At 44.5% G+C, this 26,874-nt stretch overlaps 1 protein-coding gene across 3 annotated transcripts; it reads left to right on the top strand.

Moving 5' to 3' along the window:
- The first annotated feature begins 5,192 nt into the window (after positions 1-5,192).
- Positions 5,193-26,874, top strand: LOC119163104 (uncharacterized). 3 transcript variants are annotated; one of them, XM_075874220.1, is made up of 4 exons: positions 5,193-5,803; positions 7,620-7,654; positions 11,816-11,974; positions 26,118-26,874. In XM_075874220.1, the coding sequence occupies exons 1-4, from the start codon at positions 5,766-5,768 to the stop codon at positions 26,453-26,455; spliced, it is 570 nt and encodes a 189-aa protein (XP_075730335.1). In that variant the 5' UTR covers positions 5,193-5,765; the 3' UTR covers positions 26,456-26,874. The 3 variants fall into 3 exon arrangements, with proteins under 3 accessions (XP_075730335.1, XP_075730337.1, XP_075730336.1); XM_075874222.1 differs by having other exon boundaries at positions 5,193-5,851; XM_075874221.1 differs by having other exon boundaries at positions 5,193-5,883.

The following is a 26,874-nucleotide window of genomic DNA, read 5'->3' as shown; positions in this document are numbered from 1 at the left end:
TAAATTTAGCGCCTTTTCAGTCGTGCTAGCGACAATTTTATCACTTTGGAGTCTTAGCGACTTTTTTGGAGACTTTGAAAAGTTGAAATTGAATGTTTAAAGGACTACTGACAGGAAAAGTTTTGTTTTCGACATTTTTTTACAGTAATCCGTAGCTTTGCGTCTAGTAATGCCAAAATTCAATCGTAAATGTTCTAACGCATCGTATAATTGATGCTAGCATCGTTAATTGAGGACGATTTTGTTTCAGTTCAAAACGCCCGCCTAGATACCATAAGAAACTAGCGCCGCACAGCGGGGCAGTGCCTGAGACTACATGCGCTCAAGCTTCGGTGACGCTGAACGTGCGGTTTCCAAATAGGGTGACCCGAGAGTGGGGAAGAATAGAACGATGTGGGTGCGTTGAGCGTGTTCCCCTCAGGAAAAAGAAGAGCATTCCTGGCGTAAGCAGCGAAAACCACCTTAGAGCAGCCCGACAACAGAGCGAGAGGGGTGACGAACAATAGTCCTCGCCGGGAGCCAGTCGGCGAATTGTACTCACCCCGAAAACGTTCTCGGAATCTCCGATGCCCACAATACTTGCTTGACCTCTGCAACCACGCAAGGGGAGCCTTTGTCTACGTAAAACCACAAAAAATGTCGATTTTACCGGAATACTCGGATGAGCACACACCTTCGCTTTAAAACCAAGTTGAAATATTTTACAGGCAGCACTCACCCCTAATAATCGTTAAGAAGTGCATGCAAGAGTCTCAAACGTCGCAAGCACACCAAGCTTCCAAATTTTGTGTCAGGGGTCCTTTAAAACAGACATAGAATATTAGGAAACTAATGAGAACTGGGGAATGCTCGGAACGAGCTTCAAAAATGAGGCCAGGGCACACAGGATCGAGCTTCTTGAGCCGCTGCGATCTTTAGCGTGCGTGCAATGTGGCCACCTGGCTGTTTTGGGCTGGTTGGTACATGATCGACGAAGCGAAAAAAAAAAAACTGCGCGGAACACCGGACAGTGAAAGAGACGGACCAAGCGCTTTTTTTCGCTTCGTTGAAAATACAAGGATGGAGAGGAAGCTACAGGAAAGCTGGCCTTTGCCCCTTCCTCCTGGAATTTCGAATACCTTGTCTATGCAGGCAGCTCGAAAGAAACGATGCCTGCGCTCGTCACTGCTGGAGCCTGGATGTCTCCCCCCCCCCCTCGCTAATGCACACCCATGCTATGGTGGCTAGCCACCATACCCATGCTAAAAGTTCTGAATGCGCACTTGTGCGCCACGTGCTTCCGCGAGCATCGGCAAGCCTATCTCTCACACCATCCCTCTCGCTCCTCGGGTTCTGAAATCCGGGCATGTTCATGGCCGATTCTGCGGGGGTCTACCCAGCGTACCCCTTCAGAGAACACGAACTCAAACGAAGTGGTTCAACCGGTTCAACCTACAACACGTGGTAGCGTTGCTTCACCATGGCTCACTGAGCCGCAGATCACTCGTTCTGTAGAAAAAACAGCCGCTCAAAAGATTTCGTTCACTCCTGAGCGACACATCTCTATTTCCAGTACACTCAAGGACTAGGTGTAGCGTGCCGACTCGCTCGCTCTAGCTTAATCATGCCTCCAAAGTATGAGCAGCATTATCGAAAAAGTTGGGAATCACTGCCCGAGTTTAAAGGCTGGCTACGTCCTGTGGAGAGCGAAAGAACAAAAGCATCATGCGCCTACTGCATGAGCGAATTCTACGCGAAGCTGTGCGATATCAAGAAGCATGCCGCCACCACCAAGCACAAGAAGTCATCTGAACCATACTCCAGTTCTTCTCGGCAGAAGAAACTGCAGTATTCAGCCGCAACTGAGTCTTCCTGCGGCAGAAGTGAAGCAGCTCTTTGTCTGTTTATATGCGAGCACACTGCATTCCTCACCGCTGACCACCTGACAGAACTCTGCAAGAAACAGTTCATGGACAGCAAAAGTGCAGCAGGCATGCGCATGCACCGGCGCAAATGCACGAAGATCATAGTGAATGTGTTATCTCCGCATTTCGTGGATCTCTTGGTGGCTGACATCGGTGACTCAAAATACAGCCTGATAATCGACGAGGGTACAGATATTTCGATCACTAAGTTACTGGGTGTGGTGGTGCGATACTTCAGTGCTGCTCGGAAGAGCATTGTGACGACGTTTCTTGCGCTTATCGAATTGGACGATGGCACAGCTGTGACAATCGTCAGGGCATTGGAAAACCTCCTCACGCGTATGGGACTTGACAAGAAGCGTCTCCTCGGCATTGGAGTTGACAACGCCTCGGTGAATACGGGTGTCAACAACGGTATTTTCGAGACAATTAAGCGTGAGTGGCAACTCCCGAACTTGATAATGGTAAGGTGTATTTGCCATTCTTTGCAACTCGCACTTTCCCACGCTGTTCAGGGAACGCTTCCCAGGAATGTGGACTTCTTGGTGCGCGAAACCCACATGTGGTTTTCCCATTCTTCAAAGCGTAAAGCCGCGTACAGTCAACTTTACCGTAGCCTCTGCGATGGGGAAGAACCACTATCAATTCCAAGGGTGTGCGATACCAGATGGATATCGTTGGAGCCAGCGGTCGTCAGAGTCCTCGATCAATGGGACATGTTGCTAAAACATTTCGAACAAGCCAGATCAACGGAAGGATGCTACACCGCAGAGCTCCTGTATCAGATGTACTCTGATCCGCTGAATAAGCTTTATCTACTCTACCTTCGACCAATGCTACGAGAAGTTCAGCGTACAAACAAGGCCTACGAGAGGAACGACGCGGATCCCGCAAAGCTTCTTGAAGACCTCACGCTCCTAATTAAGATGGTTTGCAGCAAAGTGCTCATTCCAACGGCGAAGATAGATCCGCTGCGCCAGCCTATCGATGGTCACCTGGACCCCAAGCCATACCTGGGATACGAGTTCGAGAAACTGGCGAGCACGCTACCAGCTGGTCCTGAAGTTGACTTTGTGCGCCAGCGATGCGTTAATTTCACAGTAAAGCTGTCAAATGAGCTCCGGCAACGTCTGCCATCGAACTTCAAGATATTGCAGGGCATGGCACGGCTGTCTGTGGGAGCATGCTTGCGAGTACTCAAGGAGCCTATCACGGAGCTGGCGGAACATTTCGGTGTTCAACCAAACGAGATAGATCTCGTGAACGCGCAGTGGAAGAAGCTGACCCTGGTGGGCTGGGCCAACACCACCGACACCATTGCATTTTGGTCCGAGGCCACTGCGTACCGTGATGCAGCTGGCTCGAACCCGTTTCACGAGGTCGCGCAGCTCGCAGTTGATGTGCTCTCCTTGCCGCACTCAAACGCAGAAGTGGAAAGAGTTTTTAGCCAACTAAGCGTGGTTAAGACAAAACTCAGAAATTCTCTCAGCACTGCCAGCACAAATGCGGTCTTAAGTGTTCGTAGCGGACTTCGCCGTCTTGGAAAGTGCTGCCACACCTATGACCTGCCTGACACAGTGACAAGAAAAGTTGGAACCATGCAAGCGTACTCCTCAGCGTTCGCGCCAAGAAGTAGTGCACGTGCGCAAAGCAGTGGAGAGTCTGCAGACGAGGAGGTGTGGACTGGTGAGGTGGAACTATTGCTTGACATATAGACTTTAGTGACTTGAGTGAAATGTGAAGAACGATCGAAATGAAAGAGCGCCGGCCAAAATGAAAATATTTAAAACATTTCAGATGTTTTAAATCTTGTCATCTTGGCCGGCACTGTTTCAATTTGCTTGTTCTTCATGCTTCTTCCCTACGAGACGATACTTGGTCAAACGATCTTCTTGAGTGCAATGTGTCCAATAAAATAATTTTAGGTTTCACTCGTTCCTAGCATTGTAGTAACATATTACATCAAACGTTAGATAGCAGCTGTGCACGCAGTAGGTTATTGTTGAAAGCTAATTGACGAAGTATGGGCTCTTTGGTGGAATTGCAGTACCTTCATGAGGCAGAAAAAGCGTGCGTGGCGTGCATGCACAAAATTTATGCACACCACGCGTTCCCCTGCTTCGCGGAGAGAGAGAGAGAGAAAACTTAATTTCCGGCAGAGTGCTGCGCTGGGTTCCGACCCATGGGTATGGTGGCTAGATCATGGGGGAAGGAAATAACAGGAGGGAGCATGACGTCACGCACCCAGCCTTGGCAAGCCAACCCGTTTTGAAGCCAACAAAGTCGGCCCTTTTGCCGTGAGATCACGCAATAAACGAGACTTGCCGATACCTCGAAATACGGCGCCCGGTAGCTTTTAATCGAAATGAACTGGTTCGGCGCAGACTGGCCGGCTCACGGAGGTGTTTCAAAGACGGAACAGCGCCGAGAGAACTAAAACCTACCGCGAGCGCTGACGTTTTGGTCACTTGTTGGGCCGACTTGGTGGGCTTCAATCGAGTTGCGCAACGCTCCCTCCTGTCTTTCCTTCCTCCATGTTCCGATCTGTGGTTCAGACCTAGAAGTTTATTCCGCGCAATCCACGTCTCCCGGCAGACCCAGAGTTGCTTGTCCAGACCAAAACTGAACAGCGCAGTCCGACACTAGAAATGATTATTTTATTTTGACTGTTCACTTTATTCACCACAGCAGAAATTTATTTAAATCATTGTTTAAAAATAATCCCTTAACGTGCTTTATCCAGTCGAAAACTAAAAACTCAGGAAAAACGTCATCATCATCATCACTTAGCGACTTTTGGCTGAAATTGACGACTTTTAGGAAGCGTTCTGGCGACTTAGGCCCCCCAAAAGTTACCACCACTGGCTAGAATATGTCGACAGTCCTCGCCAAACACCACCGTTGGCACTGTCACTGACCGGGATTGGCTGAAATACAATGAACTCAAAAGTATCTTAAAATTCACGTTTAAATCTAATCCAACCCCTTTCCACATTAATAAAAGCGCTCGACATCTTTTTTTTTTTTTTTATAGTCCCCTTATTTAACTTAGAATGGCAGGTGAACCAATCGATGCGTTTGCGAAGTGGTCAGAATTAAGAAAGGCCAGACTGGAGACAGAAGGTGCAAAATAAACGTAGGTCAGCTGGGAAAAAAAAAACATCTTATTTAAATGGAGTGCCAAAAAAACACGTCGGCGTCAGCGCACACCTCGAGCAACAACTTTAAGGACTTTTCAGGCAAGGAGGAGTTGTTCTAGGGATATTTCGGTGACTGGAGTTGGCGCTTTGTTGATGGCGGCGCCCATTGTGACAAAACCAGCAGAAGACCGTTAAAATGTTAGCAGTTGTTGCGGTTGTTTTGGCTTGCGTGTCACACGAAACTGTGACTTCGGATGGGATTGTTACTGCACTTTGCGGAGTCCATTTACTCTGCTACACGCTGTACTCTGAATGCAACCACGCCGTTTGTTCACGACTTGTTTCTAGATGACTATGCTGTGCGCTCGCGTATTCATAACGTGTGCGTGTTAACGGGGGGTAATTGCTCACGAACCGTAGTGCATGAAGTGTTTCCGACGCAAAGTGCTGCACTCCATGCGGCCTACTTAATGTGATCTGCGCTTTTGTGTTTGTGCACCGACGTCGTTGGTGTGTCATATTTGGTGGAGCGTACTTGTCCTCCAGTGATGTTTCCGGTAGGTGAGTTTGCGAGGTAGTAAACGGCTCGAAAAAAAGAAGTGGACGACCTACGACTCCAGCAGAACAACCGAGTTACGGTTTCGGCAAAGTCGATCCTGCGATGCGTGCGAAAGCCCGCGAGAAAAGCTGACTTCGTTTACGGTGGTTGTGACACACTTCCATGCAGTGCAGACTTGGAATAGAGAACCGAGCAAGCTGGTATGGATTCGTACTGAGGACTGTGCAGCGCTCTTAGAAAACAATCGAGTACGAATAATGCAGACGACAGTCGGTCGCGTGTACGTCTTTCGTTCTCCGTCTGTCGTGTGCACTTTTTTTTTTTGTCCGTCGTTTCCTTGTGAGCGCTGAACAGTCCTAAGAGCAAAGCGGCCTCGTTTCTTTGGAGGTGTCATCCAACAAGTGTTGCAGGGCCACTTTATACTGAGATATATGTATATTTTTTTTTACCATCAGCAGTGCTGGCCAGAAGAGGGGCCACAATGCAAACATTTGTATGTTTGCATAGTTTTCTTATGTCTTTCATAATTTTCATTTATCTCTGCCTTGAAACAGTGCACCATTCGCCTTGTAAAATTACAAGTAATAAACGAGAAAACTTAAAACACTAGAACTTCAATAAATGTACATTTTTTAAACAAAATGTGTAATTTAATGCAGAAATATATAGACCTGTTCCTGGGCTGCTGTGAAAAATGGTAACAAGGGGACACAACATTATTTTACAATGTAATTTGTAAAATATAATTTGCATGTACATCTGTTTACTGTGTCAAAGTTGTTTCTGTAGGAGCTCTGTATGGTTACTCTGTAGTCACCTGTATTTTTAAAACTTTGGGTTGTGCAGTCATAGTGATTTATGGTTATACAACAAAAAGTGTTTTCGATTATTTTGTTGGCTGCATTGGAGACAGCCAGTGATGTTGTGAACAAGCCTGGTGTGGCTCCTTCATGACTGCATGCAAAAACTTGTGTTCCTTGCATTGGCTTTCACTTTGCTTATACTTGTAAATTGTGCCGATCATGAAGTAATGTGCCCGCCTTGAACCGAATTTCAGTCGGTGCAGCATAGCGGCATACATGTGGTACAAGAGTTTAATCAGAATGCTAGATAAGCTTCTGGAAACTACACAACGTTTTAGTAATAATTGCTAACAGATTAGTTGGGATGCATAGTTTACTCACATGGCAACACAAATGCAACAAGGACCAAGGAGACATATTGAAGACTGCTGACTCGGTCCTGTGTTTTAGTTTCTTGTTAAGTTTGTGCTGCTATATGTACCTATATAGCAATTGTTTAATTTTAAAAGTTGTCTAGCAGTGGAAAGGATCGTCACTATTGGGTATGGCACAAGGTTCACGGTATTAAAGTAACTATATGTTACAGGCAGTGTGTGTGTCCATTAAAACTGCAAATGGCTTACTCAGAATAGCACAAACTAATGACTAAGTTGATGCTCTGGTGTATGCTCTGGCACCAGACTTAAGTGTGTAATCTACTTATTTCGGACATGATCTGTAATGTAGCTGTGCAAGCCATCTCACATGTTTTGCTTTTGCTTGATTTAAGCAAGAGCAGACCAAGTCCATGTAGAGTGAGGGCCACACCTTCCTGTGTAGAAAATTAATTCAGTTACAGGAACTGTCCAACTTTGTTTCTTCAGATATGCTGTAATGAATTCCTTATTAATTACTGGACTTAACTATAAATATTAAATGAACCAGCTTCATTTAGTTTTGTGATTAGTTAGTGTTTTCACGCTGATGTTACCTATACCGTTTTTGTTTTTCTTACCAGCACTCTGTTGTCTCTCTGAGTGTGATCAATCCTAGCCAGATCAACAGTTTTAAAGCATAGACACAGCTGAGGAAACAAAGGCTGAGCTTAATGCAAGCCAGATCCATTGATCTGGCTTGGATTAATCTCCACCTTTGTTTTTTCAGCTGTGTCTAAGCTTTAAGACTTTTAGTATTGTCAGCATACTGAAATAACTCTGCTCTTCTATGGTTTCAGGTATGCACTTCCAAGAGGCGCTCATCTCATCATGAGTAAGATTGTGGCTATGCGAGGGTGCACAGCTTTTGATGGGCTCGCAAGTTTCATTTTCTCGGTTGATAAAGTGTTAATCTCTTTTTTCTTGTGTCTTGCCAACATGCAAACTTGCTGGGTGTCTTCTGTCATCTGGGAATATGAGCGGTTATAACTTCGAGTCACGGAATTTTTTCAGATGTGGTGCTATCACTCTGTTGCGTACACAGCATGAAATACTGCAACGGCTTTCTCCAACTGATTGTGCCGGTGGTTGAAAGAAATGTCAACATATGAAACAAGAACGTTAGTATGTATCATGGGATCAAATGCAACATTTAGCGGCACACCTTGATGTCGCATGTGATGCCGTAATACCAAACAAGAAAAGTTTAGGGCAAGATAGTAGTTTCAAGTGGTGACAAATCATCTCACAGGGCATTTAGGTGTAACTACCATCGCCATGAGGGGATACAAACAGAAGACCCCTGGTCACAGTGATGGCTTTAGCTTCTCAATGGTTTCTTGTCAAGCTATGGCTTAGCTGCTTTCCTGTCAAAAAGACATTGCAGATCTAGACCTTTTTGCCATTGAATGAGCACGGCGACACATTTTTGCCAACAGGGGCTGCGGTAAACCTCTTAAGACTGGAATTTAACATCGCACTCTGGAAGCGTGGTGGCGCATGAATAACATGTGGTGTCATGTGGTTGTGACGTTGACACGATTGTATGACAACACCAAGCTGCGTTATTGTCATCACCATGTGACAATATGACCAGGCCGTATATGTGAGAGATAAGGTTTACATTATTCTGTTGAAAGCTTCGCTGATCAAACACCTGCAATGCTAAGTACATATGATGAAACTTCAAGAACCCCACTTCTTGCGTAGCTTGTGCATCCTTTACTATAGTATGAAACAAAGCATTGTAGCACGCAGACTTCATCACCCTTGAGTTCATTGACGGATGTGTTTTACATGAATGTACCAGTCTGGCGGCGTTGAACTGCTGTTAATGCACTGATGTATGTTGTCTTTACGAACATTATTCCGTTCTTTTTGTCTTAGTAATGTGTGACAATCTTATCTTTAAAGCAGCGCTTTCATTACCTTTGCAATATTTACTTGCATCTAATCATGTCTGAATTTATGTTGGGAAATAGGTAATTGTACTAAACAAAGTAATTAAACAAAGTTGTCTTGGAACACTCCATGGTATGATCTTGGAGAACGCTCTGGTCTAGTATTCGTCACCAACATACTTCATTTTACAACTTTTCTACCCATTAAAAAAGAACCATTTGCAAAAAAAAAAACACACTTGCTGCAGGCCTTACCTGTTTGACAAATGTGGTTATTTGAGAAAGCAGCAATTTGAAGGTGAAAGAAGCTTTTAGGAGCCAGCATAGTAATGATGGGTAGTACACGGATTTCTCTAAGCTTCATTTTCTTTTTTTGGCTCCGTGTGGCCAGCAGTCACATTGTAGCAAGATGAAGTCTAGTGAATTTTCAGCAGTCCCAGTGCTGAGCAACTTGAATCAGCTCGCAAGGTTCATGGTGTGCCATTAAATCAATCCAATTTAAAAGCTCTAACATACAGTAAATAAACCCACAAGTTCATCAAAGCTGCAGGTGTGAAGGCAAGGCAAATCCATGCACCATCCATCGTTCCCATGGTGGCTGAACAATTGTGGTGCCCCAGACTCCTCTAGTAAATACTATTCAAAACTTTATGGTAACTATCAAGGCATCGTGTTTTCCAGTGTTCATTGCTTCAGGTGTTATAAACCACGGGGTTTCCAAAATTAATGGAGTGGCGCTGTGTCTTGCGGAGCTACTGTAGCACGCGATTCTCCTGCTAAGCAAACATTTTGCTATACCTCTCAAGCTCTTTGGCTCTGGTTGCTTATCCCAGGAAGCTTTTCTTGGGGCGCAGTGATTTTTTTTTGTTTTTGTGACAACAGTATCGTGCACCTGTAGTTTGTTGTAGTGGCTGGTTTGAGTGAACTGTGAGTGGGTCTTTATTTTTTATTGTGGTTAGAATAGCACTATGACTATTTATAACAACCTTAGAGTGAAAGTCTGGGTAGCTTCAGAGCTGTTCTTTGAAAGCACGATCTTTGTTTGCTTGACCAGTTCTTCACTCCTTTCTTGAAATTTGTGACAGAAATTTCTGAACGACCGTCCTAATCCACAAATCTACTGCTAAGAAGCTTGCTGAACGAACTCCAAGCTATACTAAAGTTATTTACCTGTTTAGCGGTTTGTGGTCAATCTTTATGCATAAGTGGCAAAAATTTTTCCACATTTTTGTCCACTCGCGAAGCTGGTGGACGTCCAGAACGAGGTTTCTCGCGAAGCGACATTTTCCCCTTTTTTGAAGAGAGAAAAGTCACTCGAACCATTGTTTTTCCTGTCACGTCATCCTCTTTTTTTAATATCACATTATCACTATAGTTGCTCAGTAATGTTGCTTGAGCTCTGAACAAAATCTCTCAGCCACCCTCCGCTCACTTCTGTCAGCCATGACAAAAAAAAAAAAAAAGCTCAGTAGACTAAATTGCTATAACGGAAAAAAATCTCTGTACCTCGAGAAAAGCTACCTGGGTGAATTCATTAGGTACAATGAACTTGAGAGGTGCAGCACGATGTTCACCTACCGGGAGAATAATGTACTATGGTGGCACCAACCAATAGTGCCAGTCTGGTTACTTCTGCGTACCCCTGTTATATAGCCTCTACTGAAGCTTGGACAGTATATGTGAGGTCCTTTGCATAACTGAACATGGCCGACCAATGCAATAGGGTTGCGTAGATGGTTTTGATTGTTCTTATTTCTTTTGTTGTCAGCTTTTTGATTGCACTTTTATTTATGGTTTGCTGTGCTTCCTGTACGTAAAACTTCAAAATGCTTACACCTGAGTATGCAGCACGTGGTGGTGTTGGAATCGTGCCTAATTTGCTTCCATGGGGTATCCGTCTTTGTAGATTAGCAACAAAAACGTTGCAATGCTACGCTTGATGACATGGTTTCAATACTTTGCATTGCTTCCACTTAATGAAGGCAATAAGCATGAACACCTCTGTACCTAAATATGTGTGCACTGTTTGATTAAGAGCCCCCTGCTGCAGTCTATTTCGTAATCCTTCAGTGGTAAGGTGAAAGCTCGACATTAAAAGAAAAATTTAGGACGCCTTCTATTTTTCTCTCTATTCTTCCTTCAAAGACTAGCCCACATTGCCCGAAGGCGTTACAGCAGGAGGTTATAGTAATGACATGAACATTTCATTTTTACAGCAGACTTGAATTTCAAATAACTCATTCCACTCTTTAATGGTTCAAACAAAAAATGATTCTACGAATAGGTTCATCCTGATACATGGTCAGGTCTAGATTAATGGTAATAAAGTTCTTTAAGGTACTCTTCTTTCTTAATTCCTGTTCTGTCGTTGTAAATCTGAAAAAAGAACTTCAGTCGCAGCTTTTGCTGATGCGAAGAAACCACTTTCAACCCAAGTTCGTCTTTCATTTGAGTGCACCTCTTCCTTCTCTTGTACCTTCCCAAGAAGAACCTGGCTGCATGATTTTTATTTCTCTCAACTTCATCAATCTGACCAGCAAATCATCCCATACAGCACAAGCATAGTCTAGTGTATGTCAAATAAAAAAGGGAAACACTGACCACTAGATAATAAAAATGTACTGAGACGTTTCAACACCCAGAACAGAAGCCTTTTTTGCAATCTTAGAATGCAAACAAGGCTCTTGTTCTGGGTGCCGAAACATCTTGGTACATTTTTATTCTCTTCTGGTAGACATCTTCGTCTTCTTACTCCATGATTCTTCCCGACCAGGCGAGTGTCCGTCGAAGCCTTGATTTCATCTCCTATAGGTTGCACACATGTTCATTAGGCTGTCTTTTTTATGTTGACTTATGTCACATCATGCAATGTTCCCTCTTTTTTTCCTCCATGCAGGAATGGGACTTTTATATGTGTGCTTGGCTGCACAACACTTCTGTAGCACCAGGCACTGACTGTCATGAGCAAACAATGAAATATGACAATGTGATGACCCTGATGAAAGATGAGATTGCCATATTCAAAACGCTTGGCATACTGCTCCATTTGTCTCGAATTAGCAGCCTCCTTCTGTTTGTTTTTTCAAATCTTTAAGGATTGAGCGTGGAGCCATCTAAGAAAGACAAGCCAGTTTTTCGTGGCATCAACGTTCGTTCTCGGCCTGTCTACCTTACTTCGGCTGACCTGGACGAACTGGACATGCTGTCTTCTGTGCCGGTTGTCAGCGCTGGCGATTCCAGGCTTTCGGAGACAGGTAGGCAAGTTTGTCAACAGAAAGCATGCAGGGTGTTATTTTACTTCTGAGTGAAGATACTAGACCCTGAGGAGGCACTGTGAGTTGTGGGGGAAATTTTGCGCCTTAACATGAAGGAAAATAATCAGATTAAAAAGAGGTAAACTGCAGTAGCATTGTGTCACTCATTAGCAGGAAATAATGTCTATACTATGACTGTGTAGTAGACTTCTTTATAAGAGCTGTTCGTCTTGGCAAAAAAATGCCCACAAAGCTTGCAATACATATTGTTCATAGTGCACACAAGTACCCAAAACACAAGTCAAGCAACACTGGAAACCGAAAGGCAGGTGTGCAAATGCATTTTGCTGACTTTGCAACACAAAAATAAAAATAATTGCTGCTTACCACTGCTTCAAAGTTTGATATGCTGGCACCAAAAGTGATCTCACACATATTTGTTTCAAAATTCTTCAGTGCCTCCATGATTCTTTTCAGTTAACATAAGGCTGAAGCAATGTATGCAACAGCAACAAATCTGAATGTTACACAAAGTAATGCTAACAGCTTCAAACTCATGTAACTTTATTCAACACTAGTGTAAGAGAGTACAGCTGCTTCGATGAGTAAAGCAGTTTTCGTGTTGTCGGTCATCTCAATGCAAAGTAGTGAGAGCGCAACACATGAAAAGGTATGCGAACTGTCGTTTGGGATAATGGGCGCGCCAGCGCTGTTTTGCCAGTGCCAGCACAAGGGCTTGAGGAGCAATCGACAGCAGGCCTCGAACGTAGGTGGTGTTATCTCGCGTGCCTTTCAGGCATCCCTACTTCTCGTGAGCGCATTACTTGTGCGTAGAACATGCTTTCTACACAGCAGTGCCATGGGCCTGGACTTTACACAGGACTTGATGGCGACCAAAAAACCTGCTGCGAGTGTCCATATAATTGATGATAAAATGCACCGCTGCATTCTTTATTTCTTTTCTTTATTCAATGATTACCCTGCTTAGCCTGACAGCGCTGCAGCAGGGTGGTTACAATGTCGAGAAAAACACATCTTCAATAAAACAGTGCACTTTCTTGTGCGTTTAAGCCTTTCAGGCTCCTAAAGCATTCCTTTTATGATTTTCAACCATTAGAGGCACTTTTGGGGCTTCTTAAACTGTCTATATAATGCCCCACCGCGGTGGTCTATTGGTTAAGGTACTCGGCTGCTTACCTGCAGGTCGTGGGATCGAATCCCGGCTGCGGTGGCTGCATTTTTGATGGAGGCGAAAATGCTGTAGGCCCGTGTGCTCAGATTTGGGTGCACGTTAAAAAACCCTAGGTGGTCGAAATTTCCGGAGCTCTCATATCCACCACCATATCAATTTTAGATTTGATTGATGTGGTGGTTTTGGGACGTTAAAACCCCACATATCAATTAAATCAGTTATCTGTATAATTCCAACTTTGCAGGTTTTCATGTCATTCTGGCATACTTATCGATCCCTCTATAAACATTATTTTTGTACATTTAAAATGAGATGCAGTGAAAACACTAATGCATTAAACAAAATGCATTAAATGTGGAGACAAGAATGATGTCTTCTTTTTAATTTTCACCCTCATCTTCTAAGGACATTTCCATTTTGAAGAATCAACCTGTCCAGATAAGTGTAGCATTGCCATAACAAACACAACAAAGCACTCGTAGAAGAATAAGACAGTGCATGAAATGGAGAAAATTCGGCGAATCCCATGTACCTAGGGAGTCGATGTTATGTGAAACACGCGTATGGAAAGTAGCTGTGTTGTAATTTTTGTATTTAAACTTCATGAAGTGGCGCTAAAGATAAGTACAAATGCACACACACAGACCTACCTTAAGCGGCCGCATATATTTTATGACTAGTTGTTTACAATTGGGTAACGACGCCAACATCACTATACATATTAGCAACACCACGAGTGATAATTTGATATGAAATGCTTGCGCTCGCGAGGATGGGAGCCCTGGACACTGCTACATAAATCAACTTCAGCAGATGGCGCCTAACTACAATTGAGGTTAGTTAACCTGACATGACGGCTGTACCATAGGAATACATATGTACTCTTTATAAGATAGGATAGCCAGTACTGCGGCCATCATTGATGTTTCACGATTGTTAGGGTCTATTTGAAATGTATTTCTGAGGCCTGATGTGGCTCTGTGGTAGAATACTTTATTGCCACGCAGAATGCTGGCGATCGATTCTTGTTGGGACTTTGAAATGTATTCTTTGCATTCGTCGAGACAATGCTGCCAATGCCAGCTTTTCCTTGACACCACTCACACGTTAAAATTGCCCATGTCTGCTTTCGCCGTTCCAGGGTTGGTATAAACTGTCAAACACCTGTGGCACATACCTGCCCGCATGTATGTGCCACTGTCTGGCGGAAAGGGTTTGTTGACATATGCCACGGAATTGTGAAATTATTCATGTCATGACCAGCGAGTCATATTCGTCTCACCATCTTACCCTCCCTTTTTTATTTTGGTGTACCCCAAGTTAAAGTGGTGATCATGAGAGCACCTAGACTAGCAGTTAGACATACACTCAATGCGCCTGCAGTAGACAAAGAAATGCTTCACATTTAAAGGGTATCTGACGAGGAAATCGTGCTAGGCCATCACGGCACCACAAGGCGGTTTGATAGCATCACAGAGAAAATGCGGTTAATGGCGTAGCATGGCAGATGATGCTTCCAGTGTGTTGCTATTGCCTACATGCTCTTTTGGGTACATAATGCATAAAAATCACGATGACATCTCGCAGCTCTCATAATCATATGGTGGTTCTGGGACGTTAAACCCCACATATCAATCAAATAGATCACGATAACATCTCATATATTGTGTATTTGCCCGATTTCCATAATTAACATCAAAAATAAATGTAACAGACGTTTTAGCTGCAGTTACTAAAAGATAGTTACCTATTTATAAGCTGTACAGCACTTGGTGCGCGCTACTAGTAGGTAGGTGGTTTCTGAGCAGATGATGTCTGCCGCATCCACAGGACCCTTGCCTGAGTCGCACACACGCAAGGGTTCTGTGCAGGAGGGCCTTGAATTTCGCAGTCTGCAGGCTTTCCGTCTTTATCTGGAGCTCTCGCAGGCTTCCTTGAGTGCATTCCTTGAGCAAGCCTGTTCTGCTGAATCTCTGCAGACGCTGTTCAAGCCTCAACACAGGCGAGCACTTCCCTGGATTATAGTCAGTGCTTCTAAGTGATGGCATTCAAATATGTTGTACAGCTCCTATGGCTATGCATTTTGCAAGAAGGTAATTACCTTCTAAGTGACCCAATCAGTTTCGAAGGGTAGGCTCGTGAAACACCAAGAAAAGCTAGAGAGCTCATGACTCCTGACTATGCTTGCAAGGAGCACTTATCGAAGAGTAACATAGAGGATGGTTTTACGGCAAGCTTGAAAATTGTTTTTCTGGAATCAGAAATACCGTATTGACTTTTAGAATTTCGGTACTTTTTGTTCACAATTTTGAAGCTCCAAAAAGGGAGGTGCACAAAATACATGATTTCATGAATGCATCCCAAAGAATATAATTCAGCGTTGGTAGATGATATATTTTCTTGGGTAATCATGCTTTTGGCATGCTAGGATGGACTAGACACACCACAGGCACAGGTCTGAGTACATCAGAAGGACTGTTACCTAAAAATATGTGCAGTACGTACTAGCAGTTTGAAATGCTACATGAAATTATATTAGTATAATGACTTGTATGCACATTTGCTTGAGATGATCATTTCATTTCCTAACGCATCTGGTCTACAAAGGTACCATATTTACACAATTGTAGGTGAACCCATTTTCTCATAATTCGAAATATGGCTCGACCAATAATCGAAAACTAGTTTCGGTTGTGAAGTTTTTCTCGAAAGAATACTTCTGTCTTCCCGCAAAGCGAGCCCGCAGGGGCGCCTGCGCAAGTAGGCGTTTGGTGTGTAGCGACACCACGGACCCGAGCTAACGGGGGAGCTTCGGCTCCCTCCCACGCCTAGCCGTACGTGGCTTTGCCGTGTCCGGGGAAAAGGGGATCCTGGGGGTTGAGCTGACGCTGGGTGATAGGACCTTTAAGGCGCCCCGGAAGAGGCAACACACCCCTTTGGCCCCGGCTTCACGTAGACGGCACCCCTGGGCTGACCCACCCAGGGGAAATCGGCAGTCGCCTTTTCCTATCTCTCTCTCCCTACATCTTCGTCTTTCATACTTTTTTAGCTTTCCTGTCTACTTCTCTCTTCTGCTTATTTCCAATTTTCTCGGCGGCAAGGGTTAACCCTGTGCAAATAGCCTACCTTGGCCTATGCGCATTGGGTTATAGCAGGGTTGTACGGCTGACGTCTGCAAGCTTTTAGCATCCGCAAACTTGCAGCGTCCCCTCGTTGGGCTCCGTGGTGGGTGGCCGCCAACGCTGCTGAACAACATACAATTAGCATGCAGAAAGCATTTCCTTTACTTAGTGATCGTGCCTCCTCAAAGCGGGTACGCACCGAAGACATCAATTTTTTCATCCGGCCAAGACAAATGTTTCCTCTTTCCACGTTATACACTGTGAAAAAACTAACAAGCAAGCCAGAACTGTATCCCCCTTCATAGTGGCTAGATGCTTAACCGAAACTCTCGGTGCTGGGTACAAGGTTACCAAAATGGTCAGCGGAGATCTACTTCTTGAGATACGTGACAAAGACCAATTCGATAAGCTGAACACCCTCACAACGTTTGGAGACACACCCATCAGTATTACGCCACACAGGTCCATGAACTCATCTCGCGGGGTCGTATCGAACGTAGATTTGCTTGACCTGACCGAAGCTGAACTTCTGGAAGGATGGAAGAGCCAGAACGTGACAAACGTACAGCGTATTAAGATCAGAAGAGATCAAAAGGAAATCCCAACCAAACACTTAGTACTGACCTTTGCTTCGAGCGATTTGCCGGAAACTATTCAGACTGGGTACACAAAGACATCCGTGAGACCATATATTCCCAACCCCCGCCGTTGCTTCCAATGTCAGAGATATGGCCACGGCTCGCAAAGCTGTCGTGGCCGGAAAACTTGTGCTCTGTGTGGAGTCGTGGGCCATGCGTCCGACAACTGCGAAGCACCTGCACACTGTGTGAACTGTGGCGGTAATCATCACGTTCCTGTTCTTTCTGGAAAAAAGAAAAAGGGATCATCACTTTAAAGATAAAAGAAAACATTACATTTAAAGAAGCAAGAAAAAGAGTCTCGCCATTTTATGGCCCCACATATGCTGATGCGGCGCGCCAGGGGGCAGTGTCGCACCAGCCCTCGCCACTCCCTCGGCCTGCGCAGAGCGAGCCATTGGCTGTGGCGCCTGCCCCCAAGGCGGCAGTAGTTGAGTCTACTCCGCCTACTATTGAACAGAGACCAGAGACTCCAGGGTCCTCGGGTCTCAAGGCCTCACCTCGCCAGGCGAGGCCCAAGCTTCGAAAAACCAGCTCGCATGAGCGGGCATCCAGTGCCTCCGAGGAGGCAATGGATACGGCGGCACCCCTTGGGCCAAAAGAACGGCGCGGCTCTTTGGAGCGCGCCAAGAGAACTAAAAAGCTCATAACAGGGCCTGATAATAGCCCTGTCATTTGAGCTCGACCTTTCAGCTTAAACAAGTCACTTCCTTAACGTACACACAGCACTACTTTACTTCCAATATGGAAACACAAATTATACAGTGGAACGTCAGAGGACTGCTTAGGAACCTCGACGACGTCCAAGAGCTTTTATACAAACACTCACCTCAAGTGCTGTGTGTACAGGAAACACACCTAAAATCCTCCAATACAAATTTTTTACGTGCTTACGTCATATACCGAAAGGACCGAGATGATGCTGTTGCGTCATCCGGTGGCGTAGCCATTATTATTAACCAAGGAGTAGCGTGTACACATTTACCACTCCAAACATCCCTTGAGGCAGTGGCTGTTCGAGCGGTACTTTTAAACAAACTCGTCACCATTTGCTCTTTGTATGTACCTCCCCACCACCGTCTTGAAAGACGTGAATTTCAGTCTTTAATAGACGAACTGCCTGAACCCTATTTGCTTCTTGGCGACCTAAATGCACATAGTGGACTCTGGGGCGATTCTCGCTGTGATGCACGAGGTCGTCTCATTGAACAGTTTCTCTTCTCTTCCGGTGCCTGTTTGTTGAATAGGAAAGAGCCAACATACTATAACGTTGCCAACAAAACTTACTCGTCTATAGACCTCAGCATCGTATCACCTTCACTCCTACCCCTACTGAAATGGAAAATCATAAATAATCTATATGGAAGTGACCATTTTCCTGTAGTGTTGAGTTCACAAACAACATATGAATGTCCTCTACATGTTCCCAAATGGCTGATAAACAAAGCAGACTGGGAACAGTTCCACAACACTACACGTTTGAGTTGGACAGACATATGTAGGTTAAACATAGATGAAGCTGTGAAGTACTTCACAGCTTTTCTAACTGACGCAGCAGCCAGGTGCATACCGCAAACATCTGGAATGCCCGGCAAACGACACGTCCCATGGTGGAACACGGAGTGTCGTAATGCGCGAAAGGAACAGAACAGGGCATGGAGATTGCTGCGCAACTCGCCAACAGCGGAAAATCTTGACACGTTCAAGAAAATAAAGTCTCAAGGAAGGAGAACGCGTCGGCAGGCCAGAAGAGAAAGCTGGCAGAAGTTTTTGTCAGGGATCAATTCGTACACACAGGAGGCAAAAGTCTGGAACATGGTCGGTAGGATAGCAGGGAAACAAATACACACACTTCCACTCGTAAACACTCAAGGTGATACCTTGGAAGATCAGGCAAACTTCCTCGGGGCACACTTTGAACGGGTATCCAGCTCGTCTCACTATACTGACACTTTCCAAAAATACAGAACAAGAATATAAAAGCAGAAACTCGAACACAAATCCACTAGATACGAGGCATATAACCAAGCTTTCAGTCTAGCGGAGCTCCGAACATCTCTAAACTCCTGCAGCACTTCTGCCCCGGGTTCTGACCGTGTGGTGTATGAAATGCTAAAAAACCTACCAGCCGAAACACGAAAAACCCTACTTTGTTTGTACAATGCTATCTGGTTTTCTGGCACTATCCCTACCTCCTGGAAAGAGGTTATTATTATTCCCATTTTGAAAGAGGGCAAGGACCCTTCTTTAGCTTCAAGTTATAGGCCTATTGCACTTACAAGCTGCTTGTGCAAAGTATTCGAAAAAATGATAAACTGCCGACTTGTACATATCCTTGAAACAAACAATTTACTCGACCCATTTCAGTGCGGGTTTCGAGAAAGTAGATCCACTACAGACCACCTTGTTCGTATCGAGGCACAGATCAGAGACGCCTTTGTCCATAAACAATATTTTCTCTCTGTGTTCCTCGATATCGAAAAGGCGTATGATACAACATGGCATTTTGGAATCCTAAGAGACCTGTCCCACCTTGGTGTGCGCGGAAGAATGTTTCATATAATCGAAAGTTACCTGTCAAACCGGACATTCCGTGTCCGTCTGGGCAGTGTGCTCTCTCAAACATTTGTCCAGGAAACAGGCGTGCCACAAGGTGGCGTGCTTAGTTGCACACTTTTTGTTATCAAAATGAATTCTTTGCACTTGTCCATTTCCCGCAATATGTTCTATTGTACATATGTCGACGACGTTCAGCTTGGCTTCAAGTCATGCAACTTGGCCATGTGTGAGCGGCAGGTTCAGCTGGGTTTAAATAAGGTCTCCAAATGGGCAGATGAAAACGGATTTCGACTTAACCCACAAAAAAGCACGTGTGTCTTGTTCTCTCGAAAGAGAAGCATGCACTCGGAACCTGACATTCGACTGAACGGGCAACGTCTGTCCGTCAAAGCCGAGTATAAATTCTTAGGCTTAATCTTGGACAACAAGTTAACCTTCGTACCGCACATCAAGTATTTAAAAACAAAATGTTTAAAAGCGATGAATGTTATAAAAGTGTTGTCACGTACTACGTGGGGTAGTGATAGGCAATGCCTCATGAACCTCTATAAAAGCCTCATTCGCACCCGCTTAGATTATGGGGCCGTTGTCTATCAGTCTGCTACTCAAAGTGCCTTGAAGATGCTGGACCCCGTGCACCATTTGGGCATCCGCCTTTCTACGGGTGCTTTTCGCACCAGCCCCGTAGAAAGCCTTTATGTTGAGTCAAATGAGTGGTCGCTTCATCTGCAAAGAACCTACATGTCCTTTGTATACTTCCTTAAGGTGAAAGCAGACAAGAGGCACCCCTCATACTCTATCTACTATTAATGACTTGTCGAGCTCCATTCTTTTTCAAAACAGGCCTTCAATGAGGCAGCCCTTCTCAGTGCGCCTGAAGGGTCTAGCTGAGGACACTGGAGTGTCACTCGAACACAGTTTAATGGCTCCTGTAGCATACCCGCCACCGTGGCAGTGGCAGACTATAGACTGCGATGTGTCTTTTCTAGAAGTTACAAAACATGCGCCCATTGCCCATATCCGAACATATTTCCTGGAACTTCAACACAAATACACACGTCCTGAGTTTTTTACAGATGCCTCTAAGTCTAACTCCTCTGTGTCCTACGCTGCTGTTGGCCCTTCCTTTTCGGATGCTGGCCCTCTACATCCAGGCACAAGTATCTTCACAGCGGAAGCTTACGCGATACTTGTGGCAGCTAAACACATCAAACAATCACAAATACAAAAAGCAGTAATTTATACAGACTCCCTCAGTGTGGTAACGGCTCTGCACAGTCTTAAAAAACAAAAAAACCGTGTCCTTGTCTCACTTTACTCCATATTTTGCACACTCTACACACTCAACCAACATGTTGTGGTGTGCTGGGTGCCAGGGCACCGTGAGATCCAAGGCAACGTGAGGGCGGATCAGCTCGCTGCATCCGTCCACAAAAACACTGCCCCTACACCCATATCAATCCCGGTCCTTGATCTGAAGCAGTCTCTCAAACGAAACCTCAGGGACTACTGGCAGAGCAAGTGGGATACACACACACAAAACAAACTACACGTTATCAAGCCACACCTTGGCCATTTGCCACCAGTATCAAAATCACGTCTAACAGAGGTAACACTAACAAGACTCAGGATAGGACACATATACACGACACACCCACATCTTTTGTCCGGTGGTGATCCACCATTGTGTGATAAATGTGGTGAGGCATTAACAGTTCTTCACGTTTTAATTCAATGTAAACATTTAGACACTCTAAGAAGACAACACTTCCCACTATCCTATCGACAACATATACCTTTACACCCTGCAATGTTCGTCGATAGGGAACCGCTTTTTAGTCACAAATCATTATTAGCGTTTTTAAAGGAAATTCATAATTTTCATATCATATACCCGGGCATACCGTAGCACGACCTCTCTAGAGAGGTTTTTGCTGCGGTGGCTACACAGGTAAGCACTTGCCTCACGGCCCTTGCACGCAAGGGTACTAACGTGTGAGGTACTTGTGCTAATGCCATACATGTCCACCATCGTTTTTCATTATCACCAACTTTTGTCACCTATTCAAACCATGCACACCTTTCACGGCATAGTCATGATTTTATTACTTGTATGTTTTTACCCGCTTTACTGCGAGGAATTTTATGGCCCTTATAAAGCCGCTAATCACAACCATTGTCCACATTCCTGTCTCATGAACTGGCGCTCTTTGGCCATCAAATGGCCCTTGCGCCAAAAAACACCATATATCATCATCATCATTCCCGCAAAGCGAGCTTTTCTGAACAGATTTCAAGCACTGTCATGAAGCCACCTTGGCACACTAAAATTCAATTGAGTTTTTTTTTTTTTTTCGGAGATATTATAAATATTTTTAATGAGATGTGCTTGTTCTTCTTTTATTTTCTTTGCTGTGTGATTTTAGGGGGGTCATCCTGCATTCGAGTCCGCTTACTTTCATATGAATACAGTAATGTTGGCCCTTATCTATGTGTTTGAGTCGAAATTACCTAGATATCACCTGAAATGAGAACATGGTGGAAACAATATGATGTGCGTCACTTAGCCCTGATTTGTGCTGTTTTAACTCCTGAGTACTGTACTATCAAGTAGCCACCGTCGCTACTCTTATTACACGATATATACTTATGTTTATGTGAATTGATCCCACAGGCTATCTCAGCCGCAAAATTTTGATTCAGTACCCCTTTGATTAAACTATTAGAGGGCATTTTTTTTTTACTGTTACCAATCAGAAACTACGTAAGACATGGTAGACACTGTCAAAATTAGTGGCGTTATGGAATTCAGTGTGGAGATTTCCAGGTAGTGTCACCTACCACATTTTCTTTTAGCGGCAGAGCTTTTTTAGGGTCAGGGCATGTCCGTCCACTGCGTTCGTTGGCTGTCACAGGGAGCTGTGTAGATGTGAGATACAGTAAAAGCTCGTTAACTCGGATCTCACGGGACCGGAGAAAATGTCAGAGTTAACCCAATTCGGAATTATCGAACAGACCATGAAAACAAAAGGAAAACGTACACGGCACAGACAAACCTTTATTTCTTAAAAAATTACATTATTTTTGCCTGCCTCGCTGTCGGAATTTCTGACGGAACGATCTAATTTAATTTCATCAGGTGGTGGTGCACACGTTCACTGTCGCGAGAACAAACGCAAAACTCTTCGAGGACAGCGATGGCTTCGGCGGCCTCCTGCACGGTGCGGCGACGTCGCATCGGCTCATTGCGTCTTTCAATGTCATAACCTTTCTTTCAAGATCATTTGCTGGCTGCTGTGGCCGCTTAACTCCTGTGACAGTCGCCATCTAGCGCGAAGGCGGCAACAACGCGCACAAACACAGCCGCAACACGCAAAGTCTCAACACAAAGAACCAAGACACGAAGTAGTACACTAGTAGGCGTAGCATGGGCGTAGCGAGCAGCTGTTAGTAGACACTGGATGCGCCGGTGGCCCAAGCGCTTCCCTCGGGTAGTGACTAGCACCACCTAGCCACTTCCCCCTCATTCACTATCATTATCGTCATATTCTGCTGCAGTTCGCTCGGTTTTGGTTTCTCCAAAACTCCGGTTCTGTTGTCGGTTACGGCAAGCTGTAATGAGCCTCCAAGCCGCCAAGATTGCGCGACTCCGATAGCCCTCTCCGGAGTTGTCCGAGATAACCGGTGCATGGCTAAATCCCTCCGAATTAATGAGCATTTGACCTCATTGAAATATACAAAGTTTTGCCGGGACCGCGCCACGAGTCTGAGTTAACCGAATTTTCGAGTCAACGAGGTCCGAATAAACGAGCTTTTACTGTAGAAAAACAGTTTAATGGACTAATATCTATCGTAATTGTGACAGAATATGAAACACGTACAAGCACAAACCTTTTTACTAGTCAGTGAATTCAACGTTCAGCATTATGAACCTTGGCACCTCTAGCTCTGTCGTCGACTCTTTATATCACTTTATGGCATTCTATTTACATTATATGGAGCAACGCTCACGTAACGTATATGAGACACAAGAAAAGGTTTAAAAGTACACTAACATCAATCATAATTGTGTCAGAACAATGTAAGACAGCAACAAGCACAAGCCCTTTATGGTGAGTTCAATGCACACATTATAGATTTTAGGAACTAGATTCACCCTCTTGTCATGATTCACTTCGAGGAGATGCATGTTTTTTTTTTTTTTGCACATTTTCTCGCTAGCCAAGCATTTTTTTGTGGCTAGCGCGGTAATGTTGCAATTGGAAAAGAGGTAATACCACAGTCACATGGAGATGTTAATATCATTAGGTTCAATTGTCATTCGGTGCAACAAATGCCATTCGATATGTGGTGGTGCTGCGCATGAAAAAGTAATGTCATTCGTTCGTGATATCTGTGTCGATAATTCAGAAAGAAAATCGCTGGAAAATTTGTGAAGGCTAACTGTAGAGTAGTAAAAAAGAGAAGCTATGAAAGATCTGTGGGAAGTTGCTTTGATAAATAAAGAAGCATAGGAATTTTATGTCTTAGAATATATGGCCACCATAAACTGAGATGATCCACTTAACCGGTAGCTGCAGCAGATAGAATGAATTCAAACAAACACAGCTGACATGGCAGAGACACTGAACGATGACTTCAAGCTGCAGTAAGTAATGCATTTAGTCGCTTTGTTATTGGCAGTGCGAAAAATGCGCATAGGCCAGAAGACTTGATCGTGAGATTAGAAAAAAAAAAAATACTCTCCTTGATGCCACCACTAGAGATACACGGCCTTCCTTACACTTGACTTCGTGAAATTGAAATATTCCTTTAAAAAGAAGCAATAATAGGGTGTTTCCATGTATGCGGGTCAAATTAAGAATGCTGAATGCCATCTTTTAAGTAGTGCTTGGGTTGGAGAGTATACATTCAATTTGACTGAAGTGGTGAATGTTTCTTGAACTCATTCAATTGCCTAAGTAATTTGATTCTAATGACACTATATATCTCTCTGAAGCAACCGCTAAGCGTCGTCAGATGTTAATGTCATTCCGTTCAAATGACATTAAAACATCCAGTGGGCCAGGGGTATCATTCACTAATGTGCGGAAAATATTTTGCTCTGTTCTGTTTCATTGAGAGCTTTAAGCATGCATACCCTGAAACTCAGTTACATCGAAAAGCAGGATTTTCTAGAACTTGTTCAATATATCATATATTTTGATAGATAGCTGTACTTTCTTTTAATGAATTTCAGCATCTAGATTGTTAAACAGGAAATTGTGAAGTCGGGTGGATATGCTGCAACAGAAGTAATTCAATGCTGTGCATTATGCATAATGTGCATTAAAAGCATAGTATCCAGCATCCTCCGAACTTTGTGGCCATAGAGAAGGTGAAGTAATGTGAATTTCATTGATCCCCCCACCCACCCCGAACGACTGTGTTGTAAGTGAACATCGCGTAAGGCATATCCAATTCCATGCTTTGTGTTGGACATTGATGTACGTGCAGATCATCTTGGTGACTGTGTTATTTAAGTTGCTCGATGAGTCCGTTGCTCTGAAAAGGGTAAGCGGTCACTTTTCAATGCCTAGTGTTGCTTTGTCAGAAAACCTCATCCAATAAGCTGTGCAGTGAACGCTGTCTCTTGGTGTGTTACTGTGCATAGAGCACCATGACGCAGTACGTTGTGGCACATAAAGGGGGCTGTGTATAGCACATCCTTTTTCTACGGAGAACTTTATATAGGAGAAAGGGGGTGTCGTTTGAATAACAGATCATTAAGCATCATTGAGAGTACAGCCGTGCGGTGACTTGTCATTACACTGCGAAGAGTATGGCTGCGCATTAGTATATTTTAGTAATAAGGTACTCTGAAGATTACACGACAGGGTGGCAATAGAGACTGAAGCACTTTTTGTAATCAAGACTAGCAAAACATGTTGTACTGCCATCCATTACATTGCATAGCCTTAAGATTCATTACTTGAGAGTGCACCAGTGACTGGTGTTTACAAGTTTTCTTGTATGTTTGTTGACTTGTGTAGTGTTCTGCGAGTATGTGTCTTTGTTACCTCAGCAAATCGCCAGTTGATGGTTCGTCCTGTCTGTGTTCCAAGTTTAAACGGCGTAATGCGGGCAGAGAACAGCATGCACGCACACTCTATGTTCTTCTCTGTCAGCGTTCAGTCACGCCGTGCAAACCCAGCTCGATAAACCAACTAGCCCGGTAACGCACTGTGTTCTGCTGCCGTATTCGTTAAATGGGTGCGCTTTTGTTCAAGAATGGAGGTCGAACTTGCTCAGAAAAGCCTCTTTCTTAATTTTCAGGAGCTGGCATCCTACATATAACACCTCATATTCAACCTTGTGGCACCAGGCCTGCTATTTTGAGGCCCCTGCTACGCTATGGAGTGTGAACAAAAGGATCTCAGGGGCTGTATACCTAAGGGCTAGATATCTACATGCTTACAGCCAGGTGAAGTAACTGTGAACAGAAAGACGAGCACACTTGAAAGCCAGAAAAACGTCATAATGAAAACTAACAAACAATGTTGCCCTTAGAAACGATTTCTTATATTTTCATTTTTTTCCCTTTAAAAAGGTTATATACCATTCATAATTGGGCTTTGCATTCGCATGTACAGGTATCCCTCTGGCTTCTACAGAGGGGTCTGAGCTGTCTCTGGGGCCCGGAACAGGATCCCCGGCTGAAGCTCTGCGGCACAAGTGTCGCTTCTGTCCATACGCATCGCGGCACCGAGGCAGCCTGGTGCTGCACGAGCGAGTGCACACGGGCGAGCGGCCCTTTCGGTGTCACCTCTGCAGCCGCGGGTTCGCGCACCGCTCGCACGTGGTGCGCCACATTCGCACACACACTGGAGAGCGACCCTTCCGATGCCCGCTATGCCCGGCTGCATTCTCGCAACGCAGCAACGTCAAGGTTCACTTGCGCTCGCACGGCTTGCACGTCACCAGCAACTGATCAGCCGACGCCAACGGTACTGAGCAACCGGCAACCACACTCCACCTTTGACCAATTGAAGAATACACACCACAGTGTCTGTTCGGGCACGCAGGTTTATTTTTTTGGGACATCTGGGTTATTGCTTGTGTACAGTGCTTATGATTGAAATGCAACTTTAAAACTTTTAGCATAACAAATAGTAGCCGTAATTTCTCAAGAAGGCAGTGTCATGATGCTACAAATTTTGGCCGCTAGAGGTAATATTGACTCTCATGTAAGTGCTAGAGTTGGAATCACGCCAATATGACGCAAAATTAAGACTTGGAATGTAAGTAGGTGCATTACATTGCCTTAATTATTGCCTTTCACTTTGTCAGTGCTGCAAGTGCATGGAATTCTTCAGGAAGCTTAATAAAGGATGAAATTATCTGACAGCA

This window comes from Rhipicephalus microplus, chromosome 9, assembly GCF_043290135.1.
Source record: "Rhipicephalus microplus isolate Deutch F79 chromosome 9, USDA_Rmic, whole genome shotgun sequence".
NCBI classification, from domain to species: domain Eukaryota; kingdom Metazoa; phylum Arthropoda; class Arachnida; order Ixodida; family Ixodidae; genus Rhipicephalus; species Rhipicephalus microplus.
Note: the sequence above shows the minus strand (reverse complement) of the source record. Positions and strands in the feature narration are given on the sequence as shown.